General features: G+C 45.9%; 1 protein-coding gene across 1 annotated transcript in view; it reads left to right on the top strand.

Moving 5' to 3' along the window:
- Positions 1 to 13,253, top strand: part of dnah1 (dynein, axonemal, heavy chain 1) — a 697,254-nt gene that overhangs the window by 206,564 nt on the left and 477,437 nt on the right. The window contains exon 25 of the mRNA XM_068051405.1: positions 6,787 to 6,966. Within this exon, the coding sequence (XP_067907506.1) occupies positions 6,787 to 6,966 (180 nt within the window). The remainder of the gene's footprint in view (positions 1 to 6,786; positions 6,967 to 13,253) is intronic.

Raw genomic sequence — 13,253 nt, 5'->3', positions numbered from 1 at the left:
GTTGACAGAATAGCGCTAGCTACATCATGTCATGGGGTGGTAGATGGACCTTATTGGATGACCTCTGGATTCACACTGTCAGGAGTGCAAATTCATCCAATAAATCATGAAACTCAAGGAGAGGATTGTTATTGTGGTTACTGAGGTGAGGCAGTAGACAAATCAGCAATAGGAAGACTGACCATTTCTCATACTGCTGTTGTCACAAGACAATTTAACTTGTGATGATCTCTGTGCAACTTCTCCACCTGCTTGTAATATGTGTCTGAAGGCAGAGCAGCTAACAAAAGGGCAGTGATCTCCACCTCAGGAGAATTTTATAGGGTGAAGCAGATTGTACTTCAGAAGAGTCATGTAAAACAGAAAAGCAGAGTGGGACAGAAAGTGACAGAGAGATTAACAGAAGGTAGCCAAGACTAGTTTAGTCATCTTGATTGGCTGTGAAACCAGGTCCTGGATTCTAAAATACAGAAACAACAGAATCTCTCATGGACAAAATGTCATTTGCTCACCAAAGCTAATGACAAAATTAGATAAACACAATTACAAATAAAGTGTGCCCTTCAGTTCCTCCAATAAAGCGATTCTCTTAAATTCACTTATGTCTATATCTCAGTCTATCACTGTTGTTTCTGATTCAGCTCTGACAAGATAATTGTTAACAATTGGCTTTTCTGCAAAATGTTGAGCAGTTGTTACTGCAGGTATTATTCAGTTATAAAATGTTCAGTCACCATCTTTAAAATTGTACTCCAGATTAATCAATTTCTGTCCAAGCCAAATCTCTTACCCTTTAGCAAAGGTGCACTATTAATGTCATGTAATTATATGATACAGACAGCTTTCAAATGACATTGGCCACTCCAGTTATCTGCCTCAAACTGAATAGTAAATGATGCACATTGCAGTTTCTGATCTTTGACATACTTGTAAAACTTGTCCTTTAATCCAATTCGCAGCAAAGAAAAAATAGTTAATGACAGTTTCTAGCATAGTCATTGAAACATAATGAATTTGCACAAGTAGTCAGTGTTTGTCCGCACACTTGTAGCGATGCGGAGTATTTCGGATAGATGTCCACCTGTCAGGAATGATCTTGATAGTGCTCTCTCCCTCTTCTCTCTCTCTCTGTCTATCTGTCTCTCTCTCTCTCCTTCTCTCTCTGTGTCACCCTCTCTGTGTCATTCCTCCCTCTGTGTCATCTCCACCTCTCTGTGTCATCTTCCCCCTCTCTCTTCCTCTCTGCTCCCTCTCTCTCTGTCCTCTCTCTCTCGCAGCCCCTTCTCTCTCTTGCTGCCTTCTCTTTCTGTCTCTCCCTGTTCCCCCTCTCTCTTTCTCCCTGTCGTTTCTCTCTCTCTCCCTGCTCCCCCCTCTCTCTGTAGCACCCTCTCCATTCCCCAACCTCTCTCTCTCTCTCCTCCGCCCCCTTCACTCTCTCTCTCTCCCCATCCCCTCCTCTCACTCTGACACCCGTTCCCCCTCCTCCTGTTCCCCCCCTCTGCTCTCCCTCTCTCTCCCTTCCTGCCCCCCTCTCTCACTGTCTCTCCCCCTCCCTGTCCCCCAGCCCCCTCTCTATCTCCCTGTCCCCCGCTCTCTCTCTCTCTCTCTCTCCCTCTCTCCCTGTTCACTCCTCTCTCTCACCCTCTGTTACCCCCCCTCTCTCCCTGTCCCCCTCTCTCTGTCGTCTCTCTCTGTTCCTCTCTCTCTCCCTCTCTCTCTCCTGCTCTCTCTCCCCCTCTCTATCACTCTCTTTCTCTGTTTCCTCTCTCTCTCTCTCTCTCTCTCTCTCTCTCTCTCTCTCTCTCTCTCTCTCTCTCTCTCTCTCTCTCTCTCTCTCTCTCTCTCTCTCTCTCTCTCTCTCTCTCTCTCTCTCTCTCTCTGTCTGTCTGTCTGTCCTACCCCCACCACCACCCCCACCCACCCTGTCCCTCACTCCCTCTCCCTCTCTTTCTGACAGTTGCAGACAGTGGGAACTCTCCTCAGAGCAACTTTGTGATTGGTCTGTTTTTTTAAAATTGCAGCTGTCAGTTTCACAGCTGACAGGTGTTTAGAGCAGAGACCGTGCTTCTAATTTGGACAAGTTCAGGGTTTTCGGCGGGCTTTTAAAAAATAGAACCCGCTGGAAAACCATGAACTTGTTCGAATTGGAAGCGCCATCTCTGCTCTAAACACCTTCAATTTAAAAAAAATCAAAATTGCCAATCACGGACCTCAAAATTTTTACCATGGACACTGGTGTCCATGTATGGACACATTGCGGCCCCCTGGTAATAGGTGAATGGGACTTGGTGCAAGTAAGGACACAGGCAGCAGAGTTTTGGTTTATCTCGAGTTTACAGAGGGTCGAATGTGGGAGATCAACCAGGAATGTGTTGGAATATTCAAGTCTAGAGATAGCTCAGGCATAAATGAGGGTTTCAGCAGCAGGTGAGCTGAGGCAGGAGTGAAGTGTGTTACAGAGGTGGAAATTGACACGTTACTGTTGGCTAAGTGGTCGGAAGCTTATCTTGTGGTCACATATGACACCAACGTTGAAAACAGTTTGGTTTAGTCTCAGACAGTTGACAGGGAATGTCAGTAACTAGGGAATGGAGCTTGTAGCAGGGACTGAAGACAATGGCTTCAGCTTTCCCAGTATTTAGTTGGAGGAAATTTCTACTGGATGTTGGATAAGCAGTCTATAATTTAGCAACAGTGGAGAAGTTAAGTGAGATGGTGGTGAGGGGTAGAGCTGGGAGTTGTTAGTGTACATGTGTAAAATAGCATTTGCTTTCGGATGGTGTTGCCAAGGGGCAGCAGGTAGATGAGAAATAGGAGGGGGCCAAGGATAGATCGTTGTAGGACACCAGAGTTTACAGTACAGAAGTGGGAAGAGAGGCCATTGCAAGTGATGCTCTGGCTACGATTAGGTTGATAAGAATAGAACCAGCAAGTGCAGCCACACCCAGCTGGATGACAATGGAGAAGGATGGTGTGGCCAACTGTGTCAAAGGCTGCAGAGTCATCAAGAAGGACGAGGAGGGATTGTTTATGTAAGGGAGTAAAGCTACCTTTACTTTATCTTAGCAGAGTTTCTCAGCCCAAAAGCACTTCTTGCTGCACTGGAGCAACATGTTACATTTCCCATCTGAGTCATTCTGTTCCATTACTCATTAGCTAAGTGAGATCTAACCTTAGCAAGGCCTTATGCAGGGTAGTACATGGTGCCTACAAATTCTTAGGGAGGCAGAAAGGTCTGAGGCCTCTCTGGCTATTGGTTGGTCTGAGGCAGATCTGTTTAAATCCAGTTCTCACTTAATACATCTTTATATTAGATCCTTATTTGCCTGTGGCATCACGGGTGGCTCAGCTGCACAGGAGGGGAGGAAAAGGAGTTGAAGTGCTATAGTGATAGGGGATTCTATCGTAAGGGGTACAGATTGGCGCTTCTGTGGCCACAAGCGTGACTCCAGGATGGTATGTTGCCTCCCTGGTGCTAGGGTCAAGGATGTCACGGAGTGGCTGCAGGACATTCTGAAAGGGGAGGGTGAACAGTCAGAGGTCGTAGTACACATTGGTACCAACGATATAGGTAGAAAGAGGGATGAGGTCCTGCAACAAGAATTTAGGGAGCTAGGTAGCAGATTAAAAAGCAGGACCTCAAAGGTTGTAATTTCTGGATTGCTTCCGGTGCCACGTGCTAGTGAGTATAGGAATAGGAGGATAGAGCAGAATTATACGTGGCTGAGGAGATGGTGCAGGAGGAGGGCTTTAGCTTCTTGGATCACTGGGATTGTTTCTGGCAAAGGTGGGACCTGTACAAGCTGCACCTGAACCGGAATGGGACCAACATCCTTGCTGGGAGGTTTGCGAGTGCTGTTGGTGGGGGGGTTTAAACTAATTTGGCAGGGGGATGGGATACAGAGTGGAGGTACAGTAAGGGGCGATGCACAGTCAAAAATAGAAGAGAAACAGAGTCAGTCTGGAGGGCAGAGAAAATATAGATCTTCAAGGCACAAGTGAAAAATGCAAGGCTGGATTGCATCTATTTTAATGCAAGGAGTCTTACTAGTAAGGCAGGTGAATTGAAGGTATTGATTAGCACATGGGATTATGATTTAATTGCGATTACAGAGACATGGTTGAGGGAGGGGCAGGACTGGCAGCTCAATATTCCAGGGTATAGAATCTTCAGGTGTGACAGGGAAGGGGATAAAAGAGGAGGTGGTATTTCACTGTTGATCAAGGAGGGATGATATCTTAGAAGGTTCCTCAAATGAGGCTATATGGGTAGAACTTAAAAACAAAAAGGGGGCAATCACTTGGCTGACAGTGTACTACGGGCCTCCAAACAGTCAGGGAGAGATAGAGAAGCAAATATGTAGGCCAGTACGTAGAAAGTCCTACAAGAGAAGGGGCAGTACTGGACCTAATCCTAGGGAATGAAGCTGGACAAGTGGTAGAAGTGTCAGTGGGGGAGCATTTCGGGGATAGTGACCATAACTCTGTAAGATTTAAGGTCGCTATGGAAAAGGACAGACGGACGGGAAATAAAGGTACTGAATTAGGGGAAGGCCGATTTCAGTATGATGAAACAGGATCTGGCCAAAGTGGAGTGGGAGCAGCTACTTGTGGGAAGGTCTACTTAGGCCAGTGGGAATCATTCAAAGAGGAAATAATGAGAGTTCAGAGCCAACATGTCCCCACTAAGGTGAAGGGTGGGACCAACAAGTGAAGGGAACCCTGGATGTCAAGGGATATAGAGGATTGGATCAGTAAAAAAAGGAGGCTTATGGCAGATTCGTAGCACTGAAAACAGTGGAGGCACTAGAGGAGTATAGAAAGTGTAGGGGAGTACTTAAAAAAGTAATTAGGACAGCGAAGAGGGGACATGAAAAAACACTGGCGGGCAAGATAAAGGAAAATCCTAAGGCATTTTATAAGTATATTAAGAGCAAGAGGATAACCAGGGAAAGAGTAAGGCCCATTAGGGACCAAAGTGATAATCTGTGTGTGGAGCCGGAGGATATAGGTGAGGTTTTAACTGATTACTTTTCATCTGTGTTCACTATGGAGAAGGACGTTGTAGGTGTAGAGATCAGGGAGGGGGATTCTGATATACTTGAACATATTAGTATTGAAAGGGAGGAAGTATTAGCTGTTTTAGCAGGCTTAAAAGTGGATAAATCCCCAGGCCCAAATGAGATGTATCCCAGGCTGCTATGTGAGGCAAGGGAGGAGATTGAAGGGGCTCTGACACAAATTGTCAAATCCTCTCTGGCCACAGCAGAGGTACCAGAGGACTGGAGGACAGCGAATGTGGTACCATTATTCAAGAAGGGTAGCAAGGATAAAACAGGTAATTACAGGCCGGTATGTCTAGCATCAGTGGTTGGGAAACTATTGGAAAAAATTCTGAGGAACAGGGTTAATCTCCACTTGGAGAGGCAGGGATTAATCAGGGATAGTCAGCATGGCTTTGTCAGGGGGAGATCGTGTCTACCTAACTTGATTGAATTTTTCGAGGAGGTAACTAGATGTGTAGATGAGGGTAAAGCAGTTGATGTAGTCTACATGGACTTCAGTAAGGCTTTTGATAAGGTCCCGCATGAGAGATTTGTTAAGAAGGTAACAGCCCATGGGATCCAGGGCAATTTGGCAAATTGGATCCAAAATTGGCTTAGTAGCAGGAGGCAGAGGGTGATGGTTGAGGGTTGTTTCTGTGAGTGGAAGCCCGTGACCAGTGGTGTACCGCAGGGATCGGTGCTGGGACCCTTGCTGTTTATAGTGTACATTAATGATTTAGACGTGAATATAGGAGGTATGATCAGCAAGTTTGCAGATGACAAGAAAATTGGTGTCGTAAATAGTGAGGAGGAAAGCCTTAGAATACAGCATGGTATAGATGGGCTGGTAAGATGGGCGGAGCAGTGGCAAATGGAATTTAATCCTGAGAAGTGTGAGCTGATGCATTTTGGGAGGACTCACACTGCAAGGGAATATACAATGGATGGTAGGACCCTAGGAAGTACAGAAGGTCAGAGGGACCTTGGTGTACTTGTCCATAGATCACTGAAGGCAGCAGCACAGGTAGGTCAGGTAGTTAGGAAGACATATGGGATACTTGCCTTTATTAGCCGAGGCATAGAATATAAGAGCAGGGAGGTTATGTTGGTGCTGTATAAAACACTAGTTAGGCCACTGCTGGAGTACTGTGTACAGTTCTGGGCACCACACTATAAGAAGGATGTGATTGCACTGGAGAGGGTGCAGAGGAGATTCACCAGGATGTTGCCTGGACTGGAGCATTTCAGCTATGAAGAGAGACTGAAAAGGCTAGGGTTGTTTTCCTTAGAGCAGAGAAGGCTGAGGGGGGACCTGATTGAGGTATACAAAATTATGAAGGGCATAGATAGGGTAGATAGGAAGAAACTTTTTCCATTAGCGGAGGTGTCAATAACCAGGGGCATAGATTTAAGGTAAGGGCAGGAGGTTTAGAGGGGATTTGAGGAAAAAATTTTTAATCCAGAGGGTGGTTGGAATCTGGAATGCACTGCCTGAAGGGGTGGTAGAGGCAGGAACCATCACAACATTTAAGAAGTATTTAGATGAGCACTTGAAATGTCATAGCATACAAGGCTGTGGGCCAAGTGCTGGAAAATGGGATTAGAATAGGTAGGTGCTTGATGGCCGGCACACACACGATGGGCGAAAGGATCTGTTTCTGTGTTGTACGACTCTGTGACTTATGTTTTTCATTTTGTTGCTTTAATGTGAGGGTATAATCATTTTGTTTGTTTTTTTCAGTTACATTTTCAGAAGGACCTGAACATCACACATATGTACTCAGCAGAAGGAGAGGAGATTAAACTCTTCAGAACCATCTATCCCACAGGAAACGTGGAGGACTGGCTGCTAGATGTAGAAAAGGTCATGAAGGCGAGTGTGAAAGATAACATCGAGCGATCATTGAAAACATATCCAGAGGTAAGAACAATGTGCTGATGGTGTTGTTGCAATGGCCCCTCGTCTATCTCCATTGAGTAATAGGCAGGAAAATTGTTTCTGCGGGATGATGGTTACATTAGTGTTCCAGTTACTTTTAATGGGAGAACAAAAGAATCTTCCTTATGACTAAATCAACAATCATCGACTATGTCTAAAAATAAATAAAACAAAAACACAAAAAATGAAGCATATATAATAAAACATTATTAATGAGATAGATATAGAGACCATAGTAAATTCTAAAAGCATATTGCCTACAATTTTCCTTCAGTGATGTCAAGGTTCCATAGTGATGTTGGAATAGCTTCCATTCAGAGGAGCTCAGTAGGAAGTTGAGCTGAATAGACAATGTAATTGCCATAGTTTCCACACCAAGGAGGAAGGTTTCTCATTCAAGGGGCAAGCTTGAATTGGCATCTTGGTGAGCATTTCTCCACACAGAGCTGTTGGAGCACTCAGAGGTCATCCTTTGTCTTTCTCTTTTTGGAAGAGTCAGTCTGCAGCAAGCGTGTGTCTGGAAAAGTGAAAGGTACGGAGGTCTTACTTTTTAAAGTTGGTCTAGTCATTTCAGAGATAGATAATTTGTGAAGTGAGTTAGGCCTATTTTCAAGGTTTTTTTTTGTTGCAATTCATGCTATCAGGAATGATTGAATCTCACTACAAAAACTATAATCTGTTTGTTCATACATTACATATAAAATAAGCTAATTTGTTCATTCATAATTGGCCTTGTCTCACTCCAGTGCTTTTCAGTCTGCCTTCTGAAGATAAATGAAATGCACGTGGCTACATGTACAAGATCACAATGTCTTCTGCACACAGTGAACAGTGATATTGTTACAGCAATTCAGTCATTGTTTAACTAGATATTGGACAGTAAAGATAGTATCTGGATTGGAGGGATGCAAAGTCTGCTTATGGGAGTTTTGCTGAACCTAAGAGGCTATGTAATGCAGATCTGAAATTTATAACATTTGTTCATGGTACATTACAACAGTGACTCCACTGAAAAGTGTTTCATCGGTTATAAAATGTGTCCTCTGCACTCGAGGCAAGTGAGAGATATCAGGTGAATATATACATAGTTAGTCTGGAGGATGAGATCAATCAATTAATCCCCTCAGTTTCTTGAGATTTCATTGGAAGCAGGTGCAATGTCATTATAAAGACTGGTATTGCTGATTGTTCTTTAAGGAGGGAAGCTCACCATCAAAGTCATATTTTAAAAAGGGAGTCTCAGTATTAAATTTATTTCAAAGTGTGAATATTGCCATCAGGACTCTGAATGTTAAATCTAAACCCACCTAAAAAAAATCACATTGTTCTAGGTAAAAATTCCAGTATTTTTACTTAAAGGGAAAGCACTGATCATTATGCTTAACCTGGGGGTATAACTAAGTCACAGAATAACAGCGGCGGCACAGTGGAGCAGTGGTTAGCACCGCAGCCTCACAGCTCCAGCGACCCGGGTTTGATTCTGGGTACTGCCGGTGCGGAGTTTGCAAGTTCTCCCTGTGACCGTGTGGGTTTTCGCCGGGTGCTCCGGTTTCCTCCCACAGCCAAAGACTTGCAGGTTGGTAGATAAATTGGCCATTATAAATTGCCCCTAGTATAGGTAGGGGAGTTGAGGGAAGGTGGGGATGTGAGAGGGTAATGGGATTAATGTAGGATCAGTATAAATGGGTTGGCACAGACTTGGTGGGCCGAATGGCCTGTTTCAGTGCTGTATCTCTAGAAAAGAAAAATAAGGAATGCGAATTAATACATTCAATTGAAACAACTATTGAGGCATCCTAAGTTAATGGCTGTATGTCCTTTACGTTATTCTGTACCCTCAACCCTTTGGTTGCCTCATACCAAAATTTTTGGAAGGTGAGACTGAAACCTAGCTAAACAGCTGCGTGATAACTGTTTACCCTGTGATAAAAGAGTTCCTAAACCTCCAAAATGTTGAGCAGGAAGTCCTGATCACATGAGCACAGAAATCAAGGCTGACACTCTAGTGCAGTACTGAGAAATGCTGCACAGTTGGAGGTGCCATCTTTTGGATGAGACTTTAAATTGAGGTCCCATCTGCCCTCTCAGGTGGACATAAAAGAATAACAATAGGGGCATTATCCCCAGTGTTCTAGCCAATATTTATTCCTCAATCAACATCACAAAAAAAGATTATTTTGTCATTATCACATTGCTGTTCATTGGAGCTTGCTGTGCGTAAAATGGCTGCTACGCTTCCTACATTACAACAGTGACTACATTTCAAAAATACTGCATTGACTGTAAAGTGCTTTGAGACAACTGGTGTTGTGAAAGACACTATATAAGTGAAGGTCTTTTTCTTTTCACTCATTGTGAGCCAAAAGTGCATTGCCCGGGCCAGAAAATTGGCATCCAGACCCCACATCAAATAGGTGTGAAGCTCTTTACTTATGGAAATAAGGGGCCTAATATCAGTTTAAACTCCCATTTGTCACACTGGTATGCCCTGAGGCAGCTGTCACTGGCTGCATTCAGGAGAAAACAGATCTACATGCGACCTAACAGACAAACAATCCTAAAGGGGATCCTAAAATCCTGTTAGGCCACAATCCACAAGGTAAGATTTTAAAATATATTTACCTGAATTTGGAGTCAGGAGGACCACGAGTTGTCTTCCCAACCCCACATTCAAATCACATGCCTGCTGCCACCCACCATTGCCCCCTCCTGATTGCCACCGCTCACCCTCCCCCACCCATCCTGGCCACTTCCCTCTCCCCAATTCCAGCTTCTGCTCTCCTCAACCACCCCAAACGCTACCCTACCTTCCAACCACTGCTTCCTTCCCAACTTGATTACCCCTCTCAACCTGATCATTGTTACCATCCCAATCTGATTGCCACCCACCTTCCCAATTGCTCTTCCAATTCCCCACAGACCCCTCCCACTTTCACAATCACTCCTCTTTCTGCTTCCCTTTAACTATTTAACTGAGTTCCCCTGGCATCACAGCAGCTCAATCTTCCATACCACTTTGCTGACAAGTTGCCTGGGGATGGCTATTAGGTGTCCGCAACTCGTTGACGGTGATAATGAGGCTCAAGGCCCAGTGTCTGGGCCTTGATCTTTAATGTTCATTTGCAATTAATTTCTGTCTTTATCTAATGGAACCAGTTAAGACAATTACTATCTTTCACTTATGACCAGGCAGACATTTAGCCACCAATATTGTCAACATTGTAATCATCATTTTGCTTTCTCTATTATATGCATATTTTTTTTTTATTAATTCACGGGATGTGGGCGTCGCTGGCCAGGCCAGCATTTATTGCCCATCCCTAATTGCCCTTGAGAAGGTGGTGGTGAGCTGCCTTCTTGAACCGCTGCAGTCCATGTGGGGTAGGTACACCCACAGTGCTGTTAGGAAGGGAGTTCCAGGATTTTGACCCAGCGACAGTGAAGGAATGGCGATATAGTTCCAAGTCAGGGTGGTGTGTGACTTGGAGGGGAACTTGCAGGTGGTGGTGTTCCCATGTATTTGCTGCTCTTGTCCTTCTAGTTGGTAGAGGTCGCGGGTTTGGAAGGTGCTGTCGAAGGAGCCTTGGTGCATTGCTGCAGTACATCTTGTAGATGGTACACACTGCTGCCACTGTGCGTCGGTGGTGGAGGGAGTGAATGTTTGTAGATGGGGTGCCAATCAAGCGGGCTGCTTTGTCCTGGATGGTGTCGTGCTTCTTGAGTGTTGTTGGAGCTGCACCCTTCCAGGCAAGTGGAGACTATTCCATCACACTCCTGACTTGTGCCTTGTAGATTGTGGACAGGCTTTGGGGAGTCAGGAGGTGCGTTACTCGCCTCAGGATTCCTAGCCTCTGACCTGCTCTTGTAGCCACGGTATTTATATGGCTACTCCAGTTCAGTTTTCGGTCAATGGTAGCTCCTAGGATGTTGATAGTGGGGGATTCAGTGATGGTAATGCCGTTGAATGTCAAGGGGAGATGGTTAGATTCTCTTTTGTTGGAGATGGTCATTGCTTGGCACTTGTATGGCGCGAATGTTACTTGCCACTTATCAGCCCAAGCCTGGATATTATCCAGGTCTTGCTGCATTTCTACACAGACTGCTTCAGTATCTGAGGAGTTGCGAATGGTGCTGAACATTGTGCAATCATCAGCGAACATCCCCACTTCTGACCTTATGATTGAAGGAAGGTCATTGATGAAGCAGCTGAAGATGGTTGGGCCTAGGACACTACCCTGAGGTACTCCTGCAGTGATGTCCTGGAGCTCAGATGATTGACCTCCAACAACCACAACCATCTTCCTTTGCACTAGGTATGACTCCAGCCAGCGGAGGGCTTTCCCTCTGATTCCCAATGACCTCAGTTTTGCTAGGGCTCCTTGATGCCATACTCGGTCAAATGCTGCCTTGATGTCAAAGGCAGTCACTCTCACCTCACCTCTTGAGTTCAGCTCTTTTGTCCATGTTTGAACCAAGGCTGTAATGAGGTCAGGAGCTGAGTGGCCCTGGCGGAACCCAAACTGAGCATCACTGAGCAGGTTGTTGCTAAGCAAGTGCCGCTTGATGGCACTGTTGATGACACCTTCCATCACTTTACTGATGATTGAGAGTAGGCTAATGGGGCGGTAGCTGGCCGGGTTGGCTTTGTCTTGCTTTTTGTGTACAGGACATACCTGGGCAATTTTCCACATTGCAGGGTAGATGCCAGTGTTGTAGCTGTACTGGAACAGCTTGGCTAGGGGCGCGGCAAGTTCTGGAGCACAGGTCTTCAGTACTATTGCCGGAATATTGTCAGGGCCCATAGCTTTTGCAGTATCCAGTGCCTTCAGTCATTTCTTGATATCACGTGGAGTGAATCGAATTGGCTGAAGTTTGGCATCTGTGATGCTGGGGACTTCAGGAGGAGGCCGAGATGGATCATCAACTCGGCACTTCTGGCTGAAGATTGTTGCAAATGCTTCAGCCTTATCTTTCGCACTGATGTGCTGGGCTCCCCCATCATTGAGGATGGGGATATTTGTGGAGCCACCTCCTCCAATTAGTTGTTTAATTGTCCACCACCATTCACGGCTGGATGTGGCAGGACTGCAGAACTTAGATCTGATCCGTTGGTTATGGGATCGCTTAGCTCTGTCTATCGCATGCTGCTTACACAGTTTGGCATGCAAGTAGTCCTGGGTTGTAGCTTCACCAGGTTGACACCTCATTTTGAGGTATGCCTGGTGCTGCTCCTGGCATGCCCTCCTGTACTATTCATTGAACCAGGGTTGGTCTCCTGGCTTGATGGTAATGGTAGAGTGGGGGATATGCCGGGCCATGAGGTTACAGATTGTGGTTGAGTACAATTCTGCTGCTGCTGATGGCCCACAGCTCCTCATGGATGCCCAGTTTTGCATTGCTAGATCCGTTTGAAATCTATCCAATTCAACACAATGGACGGTATCCTCAATGTGAAGGCGGGACTTCGTCTCCACAAGGACTGTGCGGTGGTCACTCCTACCCATACTGTCATGGACAGATGCATCCGCGGCAGGCAGATTGGTGAGGACGAGGTCGAGTATGTTCTTCCCTCATGTTGGTTCCCCCACCACCTGCCGCAGACCCAGTCTAGTAGCCATGTCCTTTTGGACTCGGCCAGCTCGGTCAGTAGTGGTGCTACCGAGCCACTCTTGGTGATGGACATTGAAGTCCCCCACATAGAGTACATTTTGTGTCCTTGCCACCCTCAGTGCTTCCTCCAAGTGGTGTTCAACATGGAGGAGTACTGAGTCATCAGCTGAGGGAGGGCGGTAGGTGGTAATCAGTAGGAGGTTACCTTGCCCATATTGAACCTGATGCCATGAGACTTCATGAGGTCCGGAGTCGATGTTGAGGACTCCCAGGGCAACTCCCTCCCTACTGTATACCACTGTGCCACCACCTCTGCTGGGTCTGTCTTGCCGGTGGGACAGGACATACCCGGGGATGGTGATGGCAGTGTCTGGGACATTGTCTGTTAGGTATGATTCCGTGAGTATGACTATGTCAGGCTGTTGCTTGACTAGTCTGTGGGACAGCTCTCCCAACTTTGGCACTAGCCCCCAGATGTTAGTAAGGAGGACTTTGCAGGGTCGACAGGGCTGGGTTTGCCGTTTCCTGTGCCTAGGTCTATGCCGGGTGGTCCATCCGGTTTCATTCCTTTTTATAGACTTCGTAGCGGTTATGTACAACTGAGTGGCTTGCTAGGCCATTTCAGAGGGCATGTAAGAGTGAACCACATTGCTGTGGGT

The sequence above is a fragment of the Heterodontus francisci genome, chromosome 19 (assembly GCF_036365525.1).
Source record: "Heterodontus francisci isolate sHetFra1 chromosome 19, sHetFra1.hap1, whole genome shotgun sequence".
Taxonomy (NCBI): Eukaryota; Metazoa; Chordata; class Chondrichthyes; order Heterodontiformes; family Heterodontidae; genus Heterodontus; species Heterodontus francisci.
This window is presented reverse-complemented; position numbering and strand designations above follow the sequence as displayed.